Source organism: Bos mutus, chromosome 20 (assembly GCF_027580195.1).
Source record: "Bos mutus isolate GX-2022 chromosome 20, NWIPB_WYAK_1.1, whole genome shotgun sequence".
Classification (NCBI taxonomy): Eukaryota; Metazoa; Chordata; class Mammalia; order Artiodactyla; family Bovidae; genus Bos; species Bos mutus.
In genome coordinates, this window is record NC_091636.1 from 35,349,797 (window position 1) to 35,374,013 (window position 24,217).

Consider the following 24,217-nt stretch of genomic DNA (forward strand, 5'->3'; position numbering starts at 1 on the left):
TGGATCATTACTCCCCATTCTTCACTCCCTCTCTGTATGAGAAGTATACTCCAGCCCCTTGACTTGGAGGCTCAGCCATGACTTGGTTTGCCCAATGGGAGGTGAGTAGTGGTCACGCTGGTAGCTGAGTTGAGTGTGCTTAGAGTTGGCTTGCTCTCGTGTTCCTGTGATGCACTCTGAGCAGAGCTGGTCCCTCAGAGCCACTGTCCTTCAACCTGAGCCTCAGAGAACTAACAAACTCCATGGAACAGACCTAAACGTGCCTGAAGCTTGGAGCCCCACTGGGTTCAACCTGCGTCAGCCAAGCCAGGAGCATGAACAGACAGATTTGTTTCTGTATGCCACTGAGATTTGGAGGTATTTTTGTTATTCATTGTTCAGTCACTAGGTCGTGTCCAACTCTTTGCGACCCCATGAACTGCAGCACACCAGGCTTCCCTGTCCTTAACTATCTCCTGGAGTTTGCTCAAACTCATGTCCATCTCATCTTCTGTTGCCCACTTCTCCTGCCCTCAATCTTCCCCAGCATCAGGGTCTTTTCCAATGAATGGGCTCTTCACATCAGGTAGCTAAAATATTGGAGCTTCAACATCAGTCCTTCCAATGAATATTCAAGATTGATTTCCTTTAGGACTGGCTGGTTTGATCTCCTTGCTGTCCAAGGGACTCTCAGGAGTCTTCTCCAGCACCACAGAGTATTTTATTACCCACTGAAAACTGACTAATGCACCCCTTCTAATTAGGGTCTGATAAAATTACCCAAGTCATAACCTAGGTAATTGTTCTACTTTTATTTCTCAGATATATCAACCTGTACTTCATTTTCATAAATGCCTATCTTCCTGTTCTCACTGCTTGCAAATCCACCAAAGAACAGTGCAGATAGGTTGTGAAACATCCTCTTTTATAAAAGCAAATCATACAAGGGCGTTTGAAGGCTTTTAGTCATTCACATGTACTTATATTTCTGCTGACAAAAACACCCCCACCCCTCTCTAGACAGAACTCATAAGGGTCTTCCCAAGTCAACACTAAAATATGCTATCTGTGATTTTCAAACTGTTCTGGGACTGAGAAAGTTTCCAGGTCACAGATCAGTCAGATTAGCCTCACTCTTATCTATTGTATGTTGTGGGATTCTGTGTAACTTTTTTTTTTTCTTTCATGAGTTTCATCTAGAGAAAGAAAGAGACAGACAAAGACAGAAAAGAAAGGTTTAAACATTCCTGATCTAGACAAAGCCCACAACTGTGTGTGTCATTTGTCAGTTCCCCAGGAACTCCGAAGAGAAGAGTTTTGATTTGGAAAAACTCACAGTATTCATCCGGAGTCGTGACCTTTCTGAAGTCATCCAGGGGACCCTCACCAGCACTTGTATAAGGAGTGACCAAAAACTCATAGGCAGATTCTGGCTGTAGGTCTTTCACAACAAATGTCTTTTGATCCGGGTTGTCAATTGTGTATTTGCAACATACTGAATTATCTGTGTTTTTTTTTAAAAAAAAAATTTTTTTAAGAAGAAAAAAAAATGATTAAGAGTGTAATAAAGATCTTGTGAGACAGTCAGGCAATAATACTTCTGTGGACTCAGCACTGCCAACATTTCTAAACCAATCAAAAATGAAATCATAATTTCATCACACTGGGAACACTAAGATGTTTGGGAGATGGCAAGCAAGAGGAGCACTCCACTAAGCAAAGGTTATTCCTGATTGGGGGTGGGGTGCGGGGGGGACTCAAATCTGCCAGAGAGAGAGTAAGAGCTTGCCAGAGCTACTTAGAATACATTGTGATAAGCTTTAACAAAATCAAAAAAAGAAAATGAGGTTAGCAAGCAAGTTTCCTAAGCAGTAAGTAGGTTGTCTTAAGGAGCTGGGAGTACTTCAAGTGCTTCTAAAAATACCGGGCCATATTGTTTTTAAGTAAGTTAAAATCCTGGCCCCCATCGTCCTGTCCACCCTACTACTTTAAGGACACTATTCGATCATTAAAGCATGCGAGCACAGAAATCAGCCTGGACACGATCAGAGATGGCTGGTAGCCTTTCCAATGATTTCAAGTATCTTGAAACTGAAAACAGACTGGAAAAAACAAAAAGCGTCACCTGTAAGAAATGTCTTTTCAAATCCCCGGTGGCACTTCTCCCCTGTCTTGGATTTCAGGTAGACATAGTACCCTTGTATAAAACCAGTTTGCGATTCGGTGGGATAATCCTTCCAACTCAGAGTGAAGGAGTGGGAGGTCAAGTTACTCATATTCACTTTAGGGTTGTATGAAGGAGCTAAGAAAGGAAGGTGAGATAATGTAAGAGTCACAATTTGGAAGCAGTCTCAGAGCATTCATGTAAATTGAAGGTAGAACCACAGCCCACTCTATAGGTGCTTATGACAAGTGAAGGACTCTTATCTGTTTCTCTGACTTTGTTCGTGAGAGCTGGGAAGGAACAAGGTTCGTCTTGTTCAAGCCTTGCCTCTCCCAGAAGTAGAAATGGATGCCCAGAGAGATTCAATAACTTGCGCAAGGTCACACAGCAAAAAAGAAAATAAAGGCTTCCCTAGACATTTTTCTGTGCCTGAATTCTAAACAGTGTTTGGGAGAATGAACTGAAGTAGGGGGAAGGGAGGAGGAGGAAGGGTTATATTTGAAGAGGTCAGGGTGGCTTTGAAGAGTTTTAGTTCCCAGGCAGTGGCAACGCACAGTTGTCCAAGTGTATGTGTGTGTGTGTGAAGTCACTTCAGTCATGTCTGACTCTGTGCAACCCTCTGGACCTCAGCCCACCAGTCTCCTCTGTCCATGGGATTCTCCAGGTAAGAAGACGAGTGGGCCACATTCCCTCCTCCAGAGGATCTTCCCGACTCAGAGATTGAACCCACATCTCTTAGGTCTCCTGCCTTCACCACTAGCACCACCTGGGAAGGCCCTGTCCAAGTGTGGGAAGAGTTTATTCTGAGGCTGCCCTGAGCCTGTTTCAGCACATAGGCTGGTGCATGCCTGGCCTGTGCCCGCCAACACACACAGAAACACCCCTCCTGCCTGGCTGGAACAGCACCCACTCAATGGAGAACACTAAAAGCTGGTCTGATCGATGCAAGGTAACCAATGACCCAGCCGCCCAGCTCCCAGTGGGTGTGAAACCCTGGATGCCAAGAAGCTAAATAAGCAACCACATGAAAGGATCAAAACTTGCCCATGTTGCTGGTGGAATCAAAGTACAATGTCTGAGAGGGGCAACAATTTCACAGTATATCTGCCAAAAGTCTTAAAAACTGTATAACTGTATTTAAGAAGTTCAACCTTCTGGTTCAAGTATTCTACCTCTAGGACTTTACTTAAAAACCTTTATCAGAGCAATGGACAAAGATTCAGCTAAAATGATGGTGAGTCAGATAAGGCATAAGGGGATTTGGCCAAGAAAAAGAGAGAGATTGAATATTAGAGACTGCAAGAAAATTGAGGGTGAATTTTATAGTTTTTAATTGAAAAAAAAATTTTAATCATCCTAAAAGTCCAAAGATGGGTGATTTGCCGTATGCAAACCATGAGGCAGTTTGCAGTCATAATGACTGAAAAGTTAAATATTACTTAGTGACATGAGTCAAAAAGGACTTTACAAAACTGCATAGAGTAAGATCTGATTTTTATATCAAAGTGCATGCCTGTACTGAGAAAGCACACACACACAACATTAACTCTGAATATGTGCCCTTGGCTGGTAAAATCAGCCAGTTTTGTCTTCTTTGGCATAACATTTCATGAATTGTCTTTAATGAAAATGTTTTATGTTTATGATTAAAAAATAATGTTTTAAAAAACCCAATGGCCAGAATAAATAGCACACTGAAAATTAGGAAAGGAGCTGTAATTTTCTTAAAGCTGAAGCAAAGAGTCTCTGAATTGTCCTGAACAAGTCTACCCATGGACACAGTAAATGCTTTAAACTTACCCAGTTCCTTCAAATAGCCAGCTTTTTTCTCTAATAAATGGGCCATCCTTTTTGTAGAAATTTCATAAATTCTGAAGTTGTAGCGAACCCCTGGTCTAAAAGCACCTAGAGAAGAAAAGTCAACAGATTGTCAATAACATAGGATGACATTCTCTTTATTTCTGAAAAGGAAAGAAAAATGAATCTGGGTGCCCTTAGAAAATCTTCCTCCTGGGAGTTTCTGCCCTTCATCTCTACCATCTTCCTTCTTTCCCCTGAGCCTTGAAATCCTCCAGCATATCTGACAATGGGGAATTGTTTTCTACATCATCCTCTCTCAAAATACCCTCATCCATGTGCATAAAACTGGGTGCAGAATTCAACCAGAACCAGAAAACGATGTAAAACTCTTTTTTGACTCTAAATCTCCCGCCAGCGACGTGCCCTTTCTCCGCCCATGAGAGGCAAGCGCCTGGAAGATCTGCTTCCAGTAACTCACTTGCCCCTCACCCCACAGCTCTAACACTGCTCAAGAAAGGGAAGACTCCTCATTCCCGCCAGCCACCCGAATGACCCCACTGGGCCTCATCAGTCACCCTCAAGTGGTGGGGTGGTGGTGGTTTAGTTGCTAAGTCACACCCTACTTTTGCAACCCCATGGACTGTAGCCCATCAGGCTCCTCTGTCCTCGGGATTTCCCAGGCAAAAGAGGGGTTTGCCATTTCCTTCATCACTCACTGTCTGGATCGACAATTCCCACAGCTCTACCTTGTGACCAGCAGATGGCGCCACTAACCCACTGCTCAAGCCACTAACCTTTGCTACACTTGCAACCTGGAAAAGACAAATCCAATGTGGCGGGGAAAGAGACCAAGCTCTACAAGTTGCACTGAAACTGAAGGAGTTGATAATCGACTACCATCAACTCTACTCCTATGTCTTCCAAATCCACATCTTTGCTTTTGTAAAAGCTCTCAGGACGACTCTTACAAAGGTCCTTTGCTATTCATTTGAGACTGCTGGCTTAGAACAAATTCATGAACCATATGAACTTACATCTGGATGGCTCTGTAAAAGTAAATATAAAGGTCAAAACTTAGGCCACATCAACTGCAAAACTTGAACTCCAAGACCCACGCGGGATTTGGAGTTATCAGTGAGCACAGAGTATCTGAGATGGTCCAGAAACCCTAGTTGAACCACGTGGACGGAGCGAGATGGTAATACAGAAGGTTCTTACCCGAGCTAATGACTGTGTCTGTGTTAGTGGGGCCTAGGTTTTTCCACCGGAGAACACAGGGAAGGTGCTGGGGACTGTCACACCACTCCACAACGTAACCTGTGGCATTTCTGGATTGGGGTTTCCAAGACATGGGAAATCCATCCTCTGTACCATTCATTCTTCCTTCTTCAACATTTTCTATAAGTTACAAAGAGGGCAATGCTTCAGATTTAATTAATCAGACATTCTGCAAAAGTATCTAAATGTGCTGTGTTGAATGTGCTGTGTATCTAGCAGGTCCAAGCCTTCCCTCTGTAATTGCGACAGGGCTTAGGATAAGGGCAGGAGGGATGTTTTCATCAGGTTTTTCCTACCTCTCACTCCCAATAAATATTCACACCCGCCCCTCAAATGTCCCTTGTCCTGAGAGACCCAAAGAAACATCAGCTCCTAAGACAGGGATCAGCAGGCAGGACCGCTGGTGGATCAAATCCAGCTTCCAAAGCTTGTTTTTACTAAGAACAGTTCTAAGATTTTTAAAGTGTTGTTAAAAACAAAGGATAGCAAATACAGATTGGAAAATGATGACTGTCGTGCCTACATTAATGTCTACAATATTTATGCTCTGCCTTTTTACTGAAAAAGTAGTTGACCTTTGACCTAGAACTGTGTCTGGTACTTGATCTACTTTCAAAAATTATCTGTTGAATAATTCAGCTTATTCCCCCACACAATGCTGGCTGCCCCAGAATGAACTCCTGTCTCCAAGATGTTAGGGGTAGAAACTGAGGTGATCGCAGAGCAAAAAAGGAGAAAACGACTCACATACATACAGAGTCAGATTATGGAAGGGTGTGACAGTACTTATGACCTAGGATGCTGCCTCAATGTATTTTATGCACCAGGGTAGTCTTCCTGCTGCTGCTGCTGCTGCTGCTACTACTGCTGCTGCTGCTGCTGCTGCTGCTGCTGCTGCTAAGTCGCTTCAGTCGTGTCCGACTCTATGCGACCCCACAGACGGCAGCCCACCAGGCTTCCCCGTCCCTGGGATTCTCCAGGCAAGGACACTGGAGTGGGTTGCCATTTCCTTCTCCAATGCATGAAAGTGAAAAGTGAAAGTGAAGTTGCTCAGTCATGTCTGACTCTAGCGACCCCATGGACTGCAGCCTACCAGGCTCCTCCTTCCATGGGATTTTCTAGGCAAAAGTACTGGAGTGGGGTGCCATTGCCTTCTCCGGGATAGTCTTCCTAACATCCGACAATTGGACAAAAAAAGGTGATGGTCTCAATGGACTACAGCTCTGCTGATTTCAAGCAGGTCAGTCTAGGTCTAGGATAAGAACTTCTGTTTCCAAGGCGGATTCCACAGCCTCCCACTGTTCAGAAGGCAGTGGGCCCCGGTGGTCACTTGAGTGAAAGCAGACTCTGATCAAGGACTGGGCCTGCAAGCAGCTGTTCAGAGAGGCAACCAGTGTGCTACAAGCAGATATGACATGGGATGGACTTAATACTCCAAATGTACTTCTTGTTTCTCTGCAGTTCATATTTGATGAGGCATCTTTTCTTTTATCTGGCAATTCTAATTACAGCTGAATGTTGATGGGTGCTATTAAATCTTCCAGGGCACCAAATTATCATCCAGCTGGGAGCACCCAAACAAATGTGCAGCCCCAGGTATAAGGTCAGGGGTTCCCACGAAGGCCTATGTCTATCCTACCCACACAGCTTCTGTCTTTCTTCATCAGAGACACAAATCTCTTTCATGCTGAAACTGACATTTTCCATTTATTCACACTGACTATAATTTCACCCCAAACTTAAAGCATAACTCTCCCAAGCTGCTTCTCTAACCTTGCAAATATGTCTGGAGAAATGAAGGGAAAGGCAAAGAAAAAGGGAATCTTTTCAGTCATTCACACTTTAGCATGAATTGGCTGAACCTCCTTGGTCTGTCTCATAGCACATCAGTGCCTTTATCCACTCTAGAGACATAAGAATCTGGACCATATCGGAAGCCTGGATAGAGCCTCACAAAAGGATGGAGTGGGTTCTGAAGGCAGGGCATGAGGAAGGAAGACAGGGTAGGAACCCACAGATGAGGATGACCCCAAAAGAGAAGAGTGTTTAGCAGAGTTGTTTGAGCTGAGCCTCCCTGGAGGTAGAGTTTCCTTTATCTATCAGCTCCCCTAGGGGTGAATGAAATGCTCACCCTTCCTGTCCTAACAAAGACAGAATACAACCATCCACTTCCTTCTCTGATATAGTTCTTCAAAAGCAAAGATTAGGTCAAGTAACTCCTTGGTTTTTCTTCTGTGGCACGATCCCAAGTTCTTTTTCTTACTTGACACACTGGATGGTTCTTAACCAAAATACATAAGACAAAATAATAACACCCTCCAATCTAGCCCATTTAACCTAAATGGAAGCCTAATTTGAATAACAGGTATAAAGCGACCCGACATAACCCCACAAGCAGGGTCTGACAATTTTTATAGCAGCAACTGAAGGGTGACATTATTGCAAGGTTCACAAGTGAATTTAGGATGTCTGTGGGGTGCTGTCCAAGTGTGCAGTGTGTGAGTGTGTGCACCACTGGGGGCGGGGTTAGTGCAACCAACCCCCTTTCATAGCTCTCCCAGGAAGGAAAGTAACACCATTATTGATTGTACATGTCAGGTCATTTCCACCTTGTTTGGACTTCCACAGGCTAAGTGTTTAGACAGTTATCATCATTTATTCCACAGCTTTGGCAAAGCCCTTTTTGAAAGATAATGCTAGTTCTCCTTGTGGCCAAGATTGACAAAATATTTTGCCATGTAAGAAATGCAACTCATATTCCATAAGCCACAAAGCATGTTCATACCAACTCTAACTCTGTTAGGACTGTTTGTGTTGCATTTATTTGAATAAAATTTGAGATCCCAAGTCAGTGGAAGAGTCCCCGGAAGGGAAATGTCCGGACCCATGGCTGAAATCTTCCCACACCGAGGAGGACTGTCCCAGAAACCCGCCAACATGCCTGGACCCAAAGACAATGACAGACAGTGTTTGGCAGCTGCATCTTTTGTCTCTCCAAAGTACTCTTTCCAATTTATTCATATCTACCAAATAATACCATCAACATTTTCCTAGTGAAGAAAAACAAAATCAAAGAAACTCACCATTTCCAGGATGTCCAGAAATGGCAACTGTGGAAGCCGGAGAAGGACCCACACTGTTGTGAGCCGTGACATAGATCTGGTAAGAACTCTGATTGAGGGTTACTTTTGTGCTGTTGGCCGGAGCAGGGACAGAGAGGACCTTTAAACTGGACGGTTCATCAAGATTTTCTACAACTACATTATAGAACAGGATCTTCCCATTGGCGTGCACTTTTGATAGAGGCTGAAAACAAATATTGACAATCATTTCAACATGGGCTTCCCTGTGAATAAGAGTTTGCTCGATTACTTTCTCATCTTTTCTCTCCTTTGATTGCCTTATTCACACACACACACACACACACACGCGCGCGCGCAGAGCAAATTTAAACAGTTTAAGAGAGAAAATAACCTTCTAAATAAACCCCACTTGAAATCAGACATTCTATTTTAACTAAAATTGAGTACAGAATAGGATCATTTGGGGGTGAGCTTAAGAGCATATCATGTCCAAAGCATGACCAATTAAGGAATTGAGAGGAAGGGGGTTATTTAGCCTGGATTAAAACACACTTGGTGAGTATGGACTCAGTCGGTAAAGATTCCGCCTGCAATGCAGGAGATGCAGGTTTGATCCCTGGGTTGGAAAGATGGCCTGGAGGAGGAAATAGCTACCCACTTCACTACTCTTTCCTAGGAAATCCCATGGACAAAGGAGCCTGGCGGGCTGCAGTCCATGAGGTTGTAAGAGTCAGACATGACTTAGCAACTAAACCACCACTACCACAGTGAGTACAGAGCAGGGAAGACAGGGGTAACCCCAGACAGGAGGGGGCTGGGCTCCTGGAACACTCCCTCCACCAGCTGTGTCACCCCCTTGCCCCCAAGCTGTGCTTCCCCAGACCCAGGGCCCACGGTCCCTCTTTTAGATGATCCTTCAGGTGGTAGAGAATTCTCTGTTCACACAACCCTAAGTCCACTCCCAAGGCCTGAACCCCCAGCCAGATGGTGCCCCCTGATGTGTGCACCCCCAGACCTGAGATCAGGCTGGGGCAGCTGTTGGCTCTGAGTGTGGAGAGAACCTGCCTGTACAGACTGGCGCATCGACATGTGTGTGAACAAGCCCCCTGATGGGGAGGACCAGAGTGGAGGTGGGAGGAAAAGTGGGGTGGGCTCTGGCTGGGGGCCAGCTCCCCCAGCATGGCCATGCTTTAGCACTAAACACTGAGGAACTCAAGAGCTCTGAGTTGGGTTTTCCTGGTGGCTCAGATGGTAAAGAATCCACCCGCAATGTGGGAGACCTGGGTTTGATCCTTGGGTTGGGAAGATCCCCTGGAGGAGGGCATGGCAACCCATTCCAGTATTCTTGCCTGGAGAATCCCCAAGGACAGAGGAGCCTTGTGGGCTACAGTCCATGGGGTCGCAAAGTTGAACACGACTAAGTGACTAAGCACAGCACAGCATAACCAGTATTCTTGCCTGGGAAATCCCATGGACAGAGGAGCCTGGTGAACTACAGTCCATGGGATCAAAAAGAGTCAGCCATGACTTTGCGACTAAATCACCACTACCACCATCTCAACACAAACCAGGCCTTGCACGTTGTCATGAAGGCATGTTAGTCAACACAGAAGGACTAGATTGATTTCTGTTACAATATTTAAGCTTGACTTATGACTTTCAAATATAAATATTTGTAACTTTAAAATATGGTATATATTTCTCCACTTCTCCTCATGCCCTGGGCCCTGCAGATGTTAGGGGCAGGCCTGCGGGGAAGTTAGGAGATGCAGTTCTAACCATCAGAACCAGCCACCTGGGCAAGGCAAGAGGCTGCCGAAGAAGGAAGCCCTGGTCCAGTGTTAGGGGTATGGATGCGGAGTGGGGATTCCCCGACCAGGTCAGAAATTCTACAGGATTCCTGGGAAAAGCCCTCCCAGTCGAAAGACTACATCAGTATCTAATCTTGGTGAAAAGCAAATGACAAGCAAAAATGTCTTTCTAAACCTCTGGCCTCTTACCTTCCAGAACAAGGTCACCGTTGGATGTCCTGACACAAATGTCACATCTCTCCAGACATCGGGCGCCTCCGATGGAGCTGAAATTAACCAAAGGAAAACTCCTGGGTCACAACATGGATGTAGAATACTTTCAACCTTCTTGTAGTTCGGTCAGCAAAGTGACCACGGCCAGTCCGACCTGAGGCCTGCATCTCGGTTTTTCACTCTCTGTGATGTCTACACACTTGGCTGTGACCACACTGTTCACTCCTCACAAGGGGCAGGCACACAGTAGGTGCTTTACAAAAGGGCTGCCACATCAGAACGGGAAGTGACACAGGGGCCTTTGTGAAACTCAAGCCTCAGAGCTTCTAGAAGCCACCAAGGAATTTTGGAACCCTGCGTCAGTCCAATGCTAGGGGGTTAGTTAGGCAAGAATCCTGCATCAGTCCAATGCTAGATCAGTTGGGCAAATTTCCCATTTCTGGAATTTCTAGGCACAGCAAACCATTGCTACTTGCTTGCCCCTCTGGTGGAGGCTGCAGTTGGACACCCTCAAGTGGAGCCCAGTTCTCCTGACTGAACACTGGCTGGCCCCTGGCTGTGGTCAGAGCCTGGGATCCCTTCCTTGTCCCCCTCCTCCCCATGCACGCCTGTCCCCCAGTTCCTGGTCTGAGCCTAGGGCAGCTCCCTGTGTGTGGGCCCTCGGGGCACCGGCTGCAAACCTCCCCCCGTACGCCTCACCCTACTCTGTTCTAGAAGACCTTGCCTCCTTGTCATTCTTGCCACTAAACTGTAGACCAGTGATTTATGACTGGATTCAACATATCTCTGCACAAGAAGAAAACTGTTTTGCAACATAACATAAAATTTTAATTCTCTGCTTTATGAAAATATAGTTTACAGTCCCCAACAACTGAAATTTTTTAAAAAATGAAAAATTTTTTCATATAGTTGCTAACACTTTCTATTCAACATGAAGGTGACCATATATTTTTAAAATCTTTGCAACCCCATGGATGATAGCCTGCCAGGCTCATCTGTCCATGGGATTCTCCAGGCAAGAATACCAGAGTGGGTTGCCATTCCCTTCTCCAGAGGATCTTCCTGACCCAAGGACTGAACCCAGGTCTCCTGTATTACAGACGGATTCTTTACCATCTGAGCCACCAAGGAAATCTCTGAAATTTAAGAGACTCCTTTTTTTTTCCTGTAGTTGCTAACACTTTCTAGCAGAACATAAAGGTGACCATATATTCTAAAAATCTATTAAGAGGCAGATTTCAATTTGTTAAACAAGCCATCAGAGAAGCCAATATTAAGTATAAAACACATTGAAAAACTCAAGCAGCATATGAGACCTCAAGCTCAGTGCAGAATCTTCTGCTGCTGGTTTGTACGTGACCACCTGCACGAAAAGAGAACAGCAGCACAGCTGATCGTGCTCCATATTTATGTCACTACAGTATCTCCTCATGGGGTCATTTATCTCTGCTCACCGTGATTCTGCTTAAGTAGAATTATAATACATATAAACATCGACTCTGCCAGCATTGAGCAAAGTGTTATCAGAGTGGAAAAAGTGTAGGTTCATCATCAGTAGATTCAACTGATTTTAACTTTGCAAAAGCAAAGTTAAGCATTTTCAGACTTATGATATTATAATCATTTTAGATGATTTAGATGAATTATACCTAAAACTTAGTGGAAAGAAAAAAACTTTGCATTTTTTTTTTTTTTAGCATTTTTGGTAACTAGTTTAGTTTAAAAACTAGTTTAAAACTAGTTTAGTTTAAAAACTAGTTTAAAACTAGTTTAGTTTAAAAACTAGTTTAAAACTAGTTTAGTTTAAAAAGTTTTAAACTAGTTTAGTTTAAAAACTAGTTTAAAACTAGTTTAGTTTAAAAACTAGTTACCAAAAATGCTAAAAAACAAAATGCAAAGTTTTTTTCTTTCCACTAAATTTTAGGTATAATTCATCTAAATCATCTAAAATGATTATAATATCATAAGTCTGAAAATGCTTAACTTTGCTTTTGCAAAGTTAAAACTAGTTTATTTTAAAACTAGTTACCAAAAATGCTAAAAAAAAATGCAAAGTTTTTTCTTTCCACTAAATTTTAGGTATAATTTTGGAATACACTTGCAAAAAAATAACCCCAAAGCAATATTAAAGTATAAAATATTAGGATAAAGCAAATCTTCTTTGCTCAGTTGCTTCAGTTGTGTCCAACTCTTTGCGACCCTATAGACTATAGCCTGCCAAGCTCCACTGCCCATGGGATTCTCCAGGCAAGAATGCTGGAGTGGGTGCCATTTCCTTCTCCAGAGGATCTTCCTGACCTGGGGACTGAACATGCATCTCCTGTCTGCACTGCAGGAGGATTCTTTACCCACTGAGCCACCTGGGAAGCCCATAATTGAGGAATACACCACATTACCATCAGGAATGGGGCTCTCTGCTCCAAGGATTCTTAGGGGGTCTATATGACTAGAAAAAAATGACTGGACTCTTGGAGGGGCTGACGAGGGGAAGAGGCTACTGAGCACCTCTGGAGACCAGCCCACGTGTGGATTTTGGTGCCCTCGCTACCCCCTCAGTCAGAGTGCTTTAAAATGTCCCTTCCAGGCTGAAACAGAAAAAAAAAAAAAAAAAAACTCCACAGCCTGCAGACATGAATAACAAGATAGAATCAAACAAATATATACAATCCTTCCTTAGGCAGCAAAACAGCCCGGATTTGAGTCCACAAGCTCTCCAGGCTGTAATAACACCCCTGAGAGACACACGAGGCAGGCTGCAGTCTGGGTGAGGGGGAAGCTCTGGAGTCAACTGACCCGGGTGTCAGCCGCAGTCCTGACTCAGTCCCTTGCTGGCGGGGCCTGTGAAACTCCTCATCCTCCCTGTGCCTCCCGGGCCTCATCCACTGAGTGAGGAGACCAACAGGACCTGCTGCACGGCGGTGGGAGGATTTGAGGAAAACACTGGGAACCCTTGGAGCGGCGTCTGGCACATACTAAACACTCCGTGCTCCGGTTACTGTTGTTATGTCTGCTGCTCATTAACTGCAAGCTGGCGCGTCTCCCCAGTCTACGGGCCCAGGCTGCCTCATGCGTTAGCCGGGCGATGGCATGACTATTATGTGGGATTGGAAGGAGATGAATGCAGGGCTGGGCCATCTCATCTCCTGAGCAATACTTGTGGTCTAAAACATAGTTATTTGGGAGGAAAACTCTCTGTTTAGTCATTATTGAGGAAACAACCTCTGAGAGCATCACGAGAAAGCTCCCAGTTTGCTGTCGCTGGAACGAAGGACTTAACAATGATGATTAAGTTTCCAGATACTACCTTTCCAGACACAGCCCAAGGCTGTTTTCTATGAGATCAGTGCTTTCCTCAGTACAAATGCTACTGTTTGTCCCCACGCCTGAATGAAAAGTTCATACTTATTTACAGAGCCCCAGTTCCAACAGGAATCCAGCAACACCAGGAGCTTAGAAACCATTTTGGAAAACTAAAAACCCCAGAGAAAATGTTCAGTAGAAATAACTTGGATGGCAAATAAATGTCTGAGGCAGATGTCTTCCCACCCACACTGCGTTAGGCATTGAATTCACTTTTTTTTTTTAAAGATGGTACTCAGCCTCTGCTGTAACACTTTCCCCTGAGTTTTTGGTACAAGCAGAAGTTCTCAGGGAAGCCCACCCATCTCCTGTCAGTCCATTTAGATTCTTGGGATGTCAGGGAGCCAAACGTACCAGCTTCAGCTGTGGTGAAGTTCTGGCTAATCAATTCACTCCATTTCCAGAAGTGGTCGGCATAAGCACAGCGTACACGGGCCATATATTCTGTGTCCGGCTTCAGTTCACTTAAGAGGTACTCACCATTCACCCTGACGGAGATATTGTGTTGCTTGATTAAAAAAAAAAAAAAAAAAAAAAAAGATGAGGTGGGGAGGAAGAAGTCAGAAGTACCAGTGAGCACACTTTATTATAAAACCAAATCACACACAGAACACCTAGACCTGGAGTACAACTAGTTCTTTGAGGAAAAATATCTCTAAATTCTAGAGGTTTATGATTAATTGCCTGGACCTTTGTTTTTTTTAATTGGAATAGAATTGCTTTACAATGTTGTATTAGTTTCTGCTGTACAATGAAATGAATCATCTATACATATACATTACACACACACACACACACACACACACACACACACATCCCCTCCCTCTTGGACCTCCCTCCCACCTCATATCGTCCCACCCTTCTTGGTTATCACAGAGCACCAAGCTGACCTTCCTGTGCTATATAGCAGCTTCTCACTAGTCATTTTATATAGGTTGGTGAAGAAGTAATTGTGGTTTCGGACCATGAATTTTAAATCATTATAACTAGGCTCAAACACATATTTATTAAGCAAAACAGGAACCATTACAATCCACACATTTTTGCCAATAAGAAATCAGTTGGTTTATTCCGTAGTGTAAAATCTGTGCTTCGGGATTCATCAAACTCTTGGAAAGCATTTTCTGCCTCCTGCTGGTTGTGGAAGCGTTTTCCCTGCAAAACACTGTTGAGATGCTTCAAGAAGTGGTAGTTGGTTGGCGAAAGGTCAGGTGAACACAGTGGATGAGGCAAAGCTTCACAGCCCAATTCATTCAACTTTTGAAACATTGGTGGTGCAATGTGCATTCAGACATTGCCGTGCAGAAGAACTGGGACTATTCTGTTGACCAATGCCAGGAATTGCAGTTTTTAGTGCATCTCATTGATTTGCTGAGCATACTTCTCAGATGTAATGGTTTTGCCAGGATTCAGAAAGCTGTAGTGGATCAGACAGGCAGCTGACCATCAAACAGTGACCATGACCTTTTTTTGGTGCAAATTTGCCTTTGGGAAGTGTTTTGGAGCTTCTTCTAGGTCCAACCACTGAGCTGGTCATCACCAGTTGTCATATAAAATCCACTTTTCATCACACATCAAAATCTGATCAAGAAATGGTTAATTGTTTTTGCATAGAATAAGAAATGACAACACTTTAAAATGATGATTTTTGTGATTTCTGGTCAATTAATGAGGCACCCACTTATGGAGATTTTTCACTTTTCCAAATTGCTTCAAATATTGAATTACCATAGAATGATCAGCACTGAGCTCTTTGGCAACTTCTCCTGTAGTTGTAAAATGATCCTCTCAGTTGGTCATTGTCAATTTCCGATGGCCAGTCACTGCACTCCTCATCTCAAGGCTCTTGTCTCCTTTGCAAAACTTCTTGAACCACCACTGTGCTATAGACTCGTTAGCAGTTCCTGGGCCAAATGTGTTGATGTTGCAAGTTGCCTCTGCTGATTTATGGCCCATTTTGAACTCTAATAAGAAAATCGCTTGAATTTGCTTTTGTCTAACATCATTTCCCTAGTTTAAAATAAATATAAAATAAATTGCAAGTCTTAAGTCGTTAGCAAAAAACATAAAGGGAGAAGTGCACATTAAAATGATGCCTATCATAACCACATTTATTTAAGAATGTATTCTAATATCAAACAGTAAAATTCAACAATGCAAAACCATGATTACTTTTGCACCAACCTAATACGTGGTAGGGTATATATGTCAATCCCAGTCTCCCAAAGCATTCCACTCCTCCTTCCCCTCACCCCCATGTTCGCATGTCCATTCTCTATGTCTGTATCTGTATTTCTGCCTTGGAAATAGGTTCGTCTGCACCATTTTCTAGATTCCACATTATGCATTAATATATGATCATTGTTTTCCCATTTCTGACTGCTTCACTCTGTATGACAGGCTGGTTCATCCAAGTATCTACAAATGACCCACTTTCATTCCCTTTACTGGTTGAGTAATATTCCTGGACCTTGTAAACAGATGATCCCTTCCATTTGAACCCACACAGAAATAAAAATTTCAAGAGATTTTATATTCACTGGTCTCTGTTCAGACATAAAGAAACTTTTGTAAATAGAAAGTTAAGCTCTTACTTGTATCACTTTTCCTTCACCAAGGAGTTGAAGCTGACACAAAAGTGCAGAACTGCTTCCTATGGAGTATACCTTCCAGGTCACGGTGGCATTTGTAGCACTGACACTTTTAGGGAACAAGCTATAGGGAGCCATTGGATGAACTGCCAAAATAAATTAAAAAATAAAAAAAACTCAAGCAAAGATCCAAAAAGACTTCGGTAAATAGGCACTTCATTTTTTCAATGTTTTACCCAATAAGCATTTTTGCTTATTTTTGAGAAAATGACAAATAAAACCAGACTTGCAGCTAAGATAGAGTAAGCCAACTACAGCCTTTTTCTCTCATTGATGATATTAGAAACTCTGAAAAAATATAAAAAGAAACTGAGGACTCTTAAACAAAAGCAGAAAAGAACGTAGAGGGGAGTTGAAACTTGGAGAAGCAGCCCATCAAAGAGAATATAACAGAATCCAGAGTCTAACCAAAGTAACTTTAACAATGGCAAGAACACAATCCAAAATCATTTGACATACAAAACAAAACCACAAAACAGAAAATGCCACCAATTTCAAAGGGAAAAGTCAGTCAACAGATATCAACTCATGCATCAAGATGACTCCCTTGAAGCTACAACGATTAAAGACTTTAAAACAGATCCATGAGGTAAAAGTAAATGCACCTGAAATGAAGGAAAACACTTCTCAGTGGAGAAAAACTAGTTTTTAAAAAAGAATTAAATGGAAATTTTAGAACTGAAAAATAGCAATTGAATATCTGAAATAAAAACACCTTCCATCTTACCCCCTTCCAGAGCTGCTGTGTGACCTGGCCATTGCCCACCACTCCAAGCTCCTTTCTCTCACAGGAGAGACACAGGACGTTCTTTCTGTCCCTGGAACACCCAGAGCCTGTTCCCGTCCCAAGAGCTTTTCTAACCCACTCCTTTTGCTCCAAGTGCCCTAGAGGTCTCCTGCCTCTCACCCTTCAGCGCCCCCATCCCAGCTGAAGCAGCAGCCCAGGCATTCTCTACCCTCCTACCTCAATTCTATCTGCTTCACAGGAGTGCAGTGCTTAACTTGTTTATACATTTACTTCGTGTCTCCACACCCCCTTCTCCACCCTCTCCCCCAGCACACACTAGCACATATACCCAGTTAGGGGCAATTACTCAATCCTGTTCACAGCTGGATCCGAAGTGCCTGCTGGATTGGCATCACCCTGTAATTAGCTGACTGACTGAAGTGATAATTAAACGGAAATCTAAATGATCTGTAGAATTAAGAAGGTAAAAGAAGGACAAGCATTCCAGAAAAAATGAGCAGCATGACTAAAGATTCTACATTTCATAAAAGAGGAGGGGGTGTAATCAAAACACAGAGATATGCAGCTTCAGAGATGTGCAGATCAAAACCATCACAAAATGCCACTTTCCGTTCACTCAGCTGACAAAAATGAAAAGGGCGACAATACCAATTTGGAGAGAACACACTGCCACAACCACCTTGGAGATGAATTTGGCATTATCTCGTAAGTTGAACATTTACATTTTCTGAGTCCTCACCAATTCTACTCTTGAAGTGAAGTGAAGTGAAGTCGCTCAGTCGTGTCCGACTCTTTGTGACCCCTTGGACTGTAGCCCACCAGGCTCCTCTGTCCATGGGATTCTCCAGGCAAGAGTACTGGAGTGGGTTGCCATTTCCTTCTCCAGGGGATCTTCCCGACCCAGGGATCAAACCCAGGTCTCCCGCATTGCGGACAGATGCTTTAACCTCTGAGCCATTTGGTAAGGTATAGGTATACACTCAAAAAAAAAAAAAAAAAACACACAACAACAGAATAATTATAGGTGTTTACTGGATATATATATATCAAAATGCTCTTATTAACACTGTATCCAAGAGCATAAACCTTTTCAGAGACAACCTAAGAACCCATCAAAGGAGATGCATAAATAAAATACTGTATATTTACACAGTGAAATACTTAATAAAAGTGAAAATAAATGGACTACACCACCACTGAATAATATGAGTAAGTGTTAGCAATTTAATATTACATAAAAACAATTACAAGGACTATTACATATAGCTTGATGTCTCTGATATGCATTAAAACAAAATAAAAACAGGATTTCATAAGAAATGAGAATATATCCACAAGCACACACAAAATAAATCTGTCATTTCCGTAGTGGAGGGAGCGGGACAGGGGGCTGTGGGATGGGAGACGACATAAGTTATTGTCAGATTTGTAGTTTGAATTGGAGGTAAGCTCCTTGGCATTTATTACATTATCAACAAAAATACATAATAGGGACCATGGGCCATGCATGCACCCGTGAAGAGAAGCGTGGCGTGAACAACAGTTACAAACTAAAACTTCCACCTAGGACGTGAACGAGGCACAGATCTCTAGCACATTTACTTGATCACACAGTGTGTCAAACAAAGCTACGCCAGTGACCACAGTGAGCTACACTCAAGTCTCACCTCCATGAATCAGGTTAAAAAGAATACTGACACTTCTTTTTCTAAAGTAGTTTTCAGCCACGAGTGTAAAGTTATACATTTCTTGTGAGTCTTGAGTTACTTGCCAATCACACCGGTTTCTGTGTTTACAAAGTGTCTTTTTCCCGGAAAATCTTAAAAAAAACACACACACAACAATTTCAGGGTTTACACTTCTGTCAACACAGATGTGTGTCCCTGAATCCCCTGGGGGACACGTTCAGTGGCTTTCAAACTATGTTCCACAGAACAGCATCGATCCATCACCAGCAAACACTGACGATGAAAATACTGTTTCAAAAAACTTGGTTTATGTGGTTACATATGTAAGGATGAATTGCTGACTTCCCCTCGTGGATGGTGAAAACTTTCCTTAGTTTACTACTTTGGGTACTCTTAAAAAGTTAGAAGTCAGGTAGATCTAGATCACCATATGGAATTATTTCACATTAAGATTCACAACTAATGGTCTTATTATGTTTATGCTCCATTTTCCTGTCACAAAATTTGGATAGAAAGTATTATATACTTGTGACCCCTTAAGGATTTCTTCCTGACCCTGGCAAGGTTGTCTGAAAATACTTGTTGAAAATTTTTGATATGTTGTCACAAGCACCTCAAACAAGGGAGAGTCTGTCACTAATGTACCCAGAGCTCACTTACGATTCAAATAAAGTGTAGGAAGGCAGTTGAATCAAGCCAGTGTCATTCCCGGGATCCCAAGTACAGGTCAAAGTCTTCAGGTCCTGGGTTTCGCAAGAAAAGTCCCTGGGCTCTTCAAGCACTTCTGTCCAAAGAAAAAGCAGAAGAAACACTGAGCAGAAGCCCTTTGTTGAAACACAAGTGAAATGGAAAGCTCTCTTTGGGATCTGAGGCCACAGAGTTTCTCTGAACACTGAAAAGTTTACTTGAACAGAGGCCAGCGCATCAGCAGCTCCAGAAAGTCACATTCGGGTACCTCACCTTGGCCCCTTCTCCCTCCTTCCCTGGTGCTTTGCTGGGATGTCACCAGGGACAGTGGGGGTGACAGTGTGAGGTCTGCACAGGTAGCCCCAGAGCTGGCCAGCAAGCACTCAGCAGTCTGGCGACATGCAGACAGAATGAGCCCAGTGATGAATGAACGGAGTCAGTGTTGCCTGCTGTTTCGTGTTGGATGCTGTGGCTTCGAGAGCCTGGGCTGTGCTTGGGAGGCCAGGAAGCCAGATCTGGGGAACCCGCTAACTTCAGCAGCTGAGGACTGAGAGTTCTAAGGAACGTACGCGTGGCATCTCCAAGTCCCCGAGGCACTGCTGTTCTGAGAGGACACACAAGGAGTATGGGTGAGCAAGCGCCCAGGAGACTGGAGATGGCCTGTGGCAGGGAAAGCGGGGAGGGAGGAGACGCACGTGCTGCCCCACTGTGTGGGGGAGGGCGGAGGCTTCGAGACAACACAGGAGGCCACGGCAGGTCGGGGAGCGGGAGCATGCACAGATCGACAAGAAAAGTACAAGGCTGCCTCCCCTCCCCTTCACCACCCAGTTAAGGGCAGCAAAGGCCTCGTCTGCTGAAGTCCTGTGTGTGCGGCTACTGATCCTACAGCCCTGCCCGTGTTCCTGTGATCCTCACAACCATTACTAGACCGGCTCACAGAGGGGGAAACTTGGCCAAGACGGCACACCCAGGCACGGGAAGAAGATTCAAACCGGGTCTTCCAACCGTGACCTGGGCCGCCTCTCTAGGGCCATCCAGCCTGTAGCCTCTCTCCTCCCCGCCCTGCCATCCTGTGGTCATTCCAGCATGGCTCACACAAAGCAGGATATTTTCTCAGTGGTCCAGGTCATGACCTGAACTTTCTCCTTTTTATCACTCGATTTTCTAGGAATAAAATTTCAGTAAGCTCAAGAAAACAACAGGAAATCCGACAAGTATTGCTTCAGAATATCCTTGACAGAGACTGTCCTAGAAGGCTTGGAAAACAAAAGTCAACTGAGGCCACAAGTAGAAATCTTTCTTCTGGGAAAGAAGATTTGATCTCTTCCACAGGAAATGGGAAGAGGGGGTCACAGAGAATGGGTCCACTCACTTGAGACCAAAAGAACGACGCCCTCTGGATCACCTTGGCCCTTACAATAGAAATTGGTTCCAGTTTTCCTAATGAAAGAAACGTTCTTGAACTCGAATGCCCATACATTTTGATCAAGTTGTCTTCCATATATCAGTACATCTTCCAAATAACAGGATATGTTATCTTGATGGTTCCTAGAAATGTAACAAACGGTGACATTGGAGCCCTCTTCCACCAGCTTATCTTTAGGGAAAACGTACAATGGATGATCTCCAAGTGAATTCTGGGCTGCAAGATAAGAGAAGACAGCTCAGTGAGACTTGGGCTCAAATTCAAACCAGTCCCCTCCTGTCTCACTCTCAACAGATAACCTTAGCTTTTTCTACCTCCTAGAAAAAACAGGAACCTAAAAATCTATAAACTTTGTAGTGTGCAAAAAAGTCCTGTGTACCATCACTCTTATCGTTACGGGAACACCACTGCTCTTTCACTGCTGAGCCAGCACAGTGACTGTCGCCCTGTGGCCCTGAGGATGACCCTATTATTGCTGGTGATCAGCTGGTTTCCAGGACAGCAGTAGCTGCTCTCTACTGATGCTAGCCATGTAGGAGGTCCCATGTTCAGTGCTTATGTATTTTCTCTCTTGTCATCCTTACCACCTCACAGCAATGGGACAGGCAGGATTGAGCTCAAGTTCGCTCACCCTGCAAGTGGTAAAGCCACAGTCACATCCACCAGCTTCTGCCCAGCATCCAAGCCACGTGTCCCTCATAATCTCTAAAACGCCCTGTAAATCACTCCTCTTCCAGCTTCTCAGATGCCAGTCACCCAAGTATCTCCTTTCACTTCTGTCTTCCTTCTGTATATCCCACTCATCATCTTCCATGCCTGCCTCCTGCCTCCTCTCCACTTGCTCATCCACTCCCCAAGGAGCTGCCTCTGCCTATCACTAAGCTGTCATCACCCCCTGATCACTTCATGCCCTTCAGTTTGGCTTCTGGCCCACCAGAGCTCTAACATTGCCATCACTGAGGTCACCCAAGTGGAGTGGCCTGAGGGGTAGGATTTTGTTTTAAGGTCCCCAGGTGATTCTATGTGCAACTAGTTGAGAGCCAGTGCTTTGGGGATTAGGAATAATCATCCCTGAAAGAAATCAAAGAAGACAGGAGCAGATGAAAAGATACACCCTGTTCTTAGATTGGAAGAATCAATATTGTCAAAATGACCACACTACCCAAGGCAATCTACAGATCCAATTCAATCCCTATCAAATTACCAATGGCATCTTTCACAGAATTAGAACAAAAAAATTTGTGTGGAAACACAAAGACCCTGAGTAGCCAGAGCAGTCTTAAGACAGAGAGGAGCTGGAGCAAAGAGGCTCCCTGCCTTCAGATTATACTACAAAGCTACAGTAATTAGCACAGTATGTCACTGGTACAAAAACAGAAACACAGATCAATGGAACAGGATCAAAAGTCCAGAAATAAACCCACTCACCTATGGTCAATTAATCTATGACAAAGGAGGCAAGAATATACAACAGAGAAAAACAGTCTCTTCAATAAGCGGTACTGAGAAAACCGGACAGCTACATGTAAAACAACGCAATTAAAACATTCTCTAACACCATTCATACTGTTTTCATACTGTTCGTGGGGTTCTCAAGGCAAGAATACTGAAGTGGTTTGCCATTCCCTTCTCCAGTGGACCACATTCTGTCAGAACTCTCCACCATGACCCATCCATCATGGATGGCCCTACATGGCATGGCTCATAGTTCCATTGACTTAGACAAGGCTGTGGTCCATGTGATCAGATTGGTTAGTTTTCTGTGATTGTGGTTTTCAGTCTATCTGTACTCTGATGGAGAAGGATAAGAGGCTTGTGGAAGCTTCCTGATGGGAGAGACTGACTGAGAGGGAAACTTGTTCTGATGGGTGGGGCCATGCTCAGTAAATCTTTAATTTTCTATTGAAGGACAGGGCTGTATTCCATCCCTGTTACTTGACCTAAGGTCAAACTATGGTGGAGGTAACGAAGATAATGGTGACCTCCTTCAAAAGGTCCCATGCAGGCACTGCTACACTCAGTGCCCCCAATCCTGCAGCAGGCCACTGCCAACCCAGGCCTCCGCCAGCGACTCCTGGACACTCACGGGCAAGTCTGGGTCAGTCTCTTGTGGGGTCACTGCTCCTTTCTCCTGGGTCCTGGTGCGTACAAGTTTCTGTCTGTGCCTGTTTCCCCAAAACAGTATGAAAAGACAAAAAGGACACTGAAAAAGGAACTCCCCAGGTCGGTAGGTGCCCACTATGCTACTGGAGAAGAGTGGAGAACTAACTCCAGAAGGAATGAAGGGACGGAGCCAAAGCAAAAACGACACCCAGTTGTGGATGGGACTAGTGATGGAAGTCAAGTCTGATGCTGTAAAGACCAATACTGTATAGGAACCTGGAATGTTAGGTCCATGGATCAAGGCAAATTGGAAGTGGTCAATCAGGAGACGGCAAGAGTGAACATCGAGATTTTAGGAACCAGTGAACTAAAATGGACTGGAATGGGTGAATTTAACTCAGATGACCATTATATCTACTACTGCGGGCAAGACTCCTTTAAAAGAAATGGAGTAGCCATCATAATCAACAAAAGAGTCTAAAATGCAGTACTTGGATGCAATCTCAAAAATGACAGAATGATCTCTATTCATTTCCAACACAAACCATTCAATAATAACCATGGAGAAGAGAAGTGAAAGGCAAAGGAGAAAAGGAAAGACATACCCATTTGAATGCAGAGTTCCAAAGAATAGCAAAGAGAGATTAGAAAGCCTTCCTCAGTGATCAATGCAAAGAAATAGAGGAAAACAACAGAATGGGAAAGACTAGAGATCTCTTCAAGAAAATTAGAAATACCAATGGAAATTTTCATGCAAAATGGGCACAATAAAGGACAGAAATGGTATGAACCTAACAGAAGCAAAAGATATTAAGAAGAGGTAGCAAGAATACACCGAAGAACTATACAAAAAAGATCTTCACAATGCAGATAATCATGATGGTGCGATCACTCACCTAGAGCCAGACACCCTGGAATGTGAGTGAAGTCAGGTGGGCCTTAGGAAGCATCACCATGAACAAAGCTAGTGGAGGTGATGGAATTCCAGTCGAGCTATTTTAAATCCTGAAAGATGATGCTGTGAAAGTGCTGCACTCAATATGTCAGCAAATTTGGAAAACTGAGCAGTGGCCACAGGACTGGAAAAGGTCAGTTTTCATTTCAATCCCAAAGAAAGGCAATGCGAAAGAATGCTCAAACTACTACCGCACAATTGCACTCATCTCACACGCTAGTAAAGTAATGCTCAAAATTCTCCAAGCCAGGCTTCAACAGTACGTGAACCA

The 24,217-nt window shown here is 43.8% G+C and overlaps 1 protein-coding gene across 2 annotated transcripts in view; it reads right to left on the minus strand.

The window, feature by feature from the left end:
• Positions 1 to 24,217, minus strand: part of OSMR (oncostatin M receptor) — a 67,807-nt gene that overhangs the window by 4,576 nt on the left and 39,014 nt on the right. For both annotated transcript variants that reach the window (XM_070357620.1, XM_070357621.1), the window contains exons 5-15: positions 20,835 to 21,104; positions 19,436 to 19,559; positions 18,755 to 18,906; positions 16,283 to 16,425; positions 14,043 to 14,196; positions 10,305 to 10,381; positions 8,305 to 8,527; positions 5,162 to 5,341; positions 3,944 to 4,048; positions 2,105 to 2,281; positions 1,316 to 1,483 (exon numbers count right to left, since the gene is read on the minus strand). In XM_070357620.1, the coding sequence (XP_070213721.1) occupies positions 1,316 to 1,483; positions 2,105 to 2,281; positions 3,944 to 4,048; positions 5,162 to 5,341; positions 8,305 to 8,527; positions 10,305 to 10,381; positions 14,043 to 14,196; positions 16,283 to 16,425; positions 18,755 to 18,906; positions 19,436 to 19,559; positions 20,835 to 21,104 (1,773 nt within the window). The remainder of the gene's footprint in view (positions 1 to 1,315; positions 1,484 to 2,104; positions 2,282 to 3,943; positions 4,049 to 5,161; positions 5,342 to 8,304; positions 8,528 to 10,304; positions 10,382 to 14,042; positions 14,197 to 16,282; positions 16,426 to 18,754; positions 18,907 to 19,435; positions 19,560 to 20,834; positions 21,105 to 24,217) is intronic.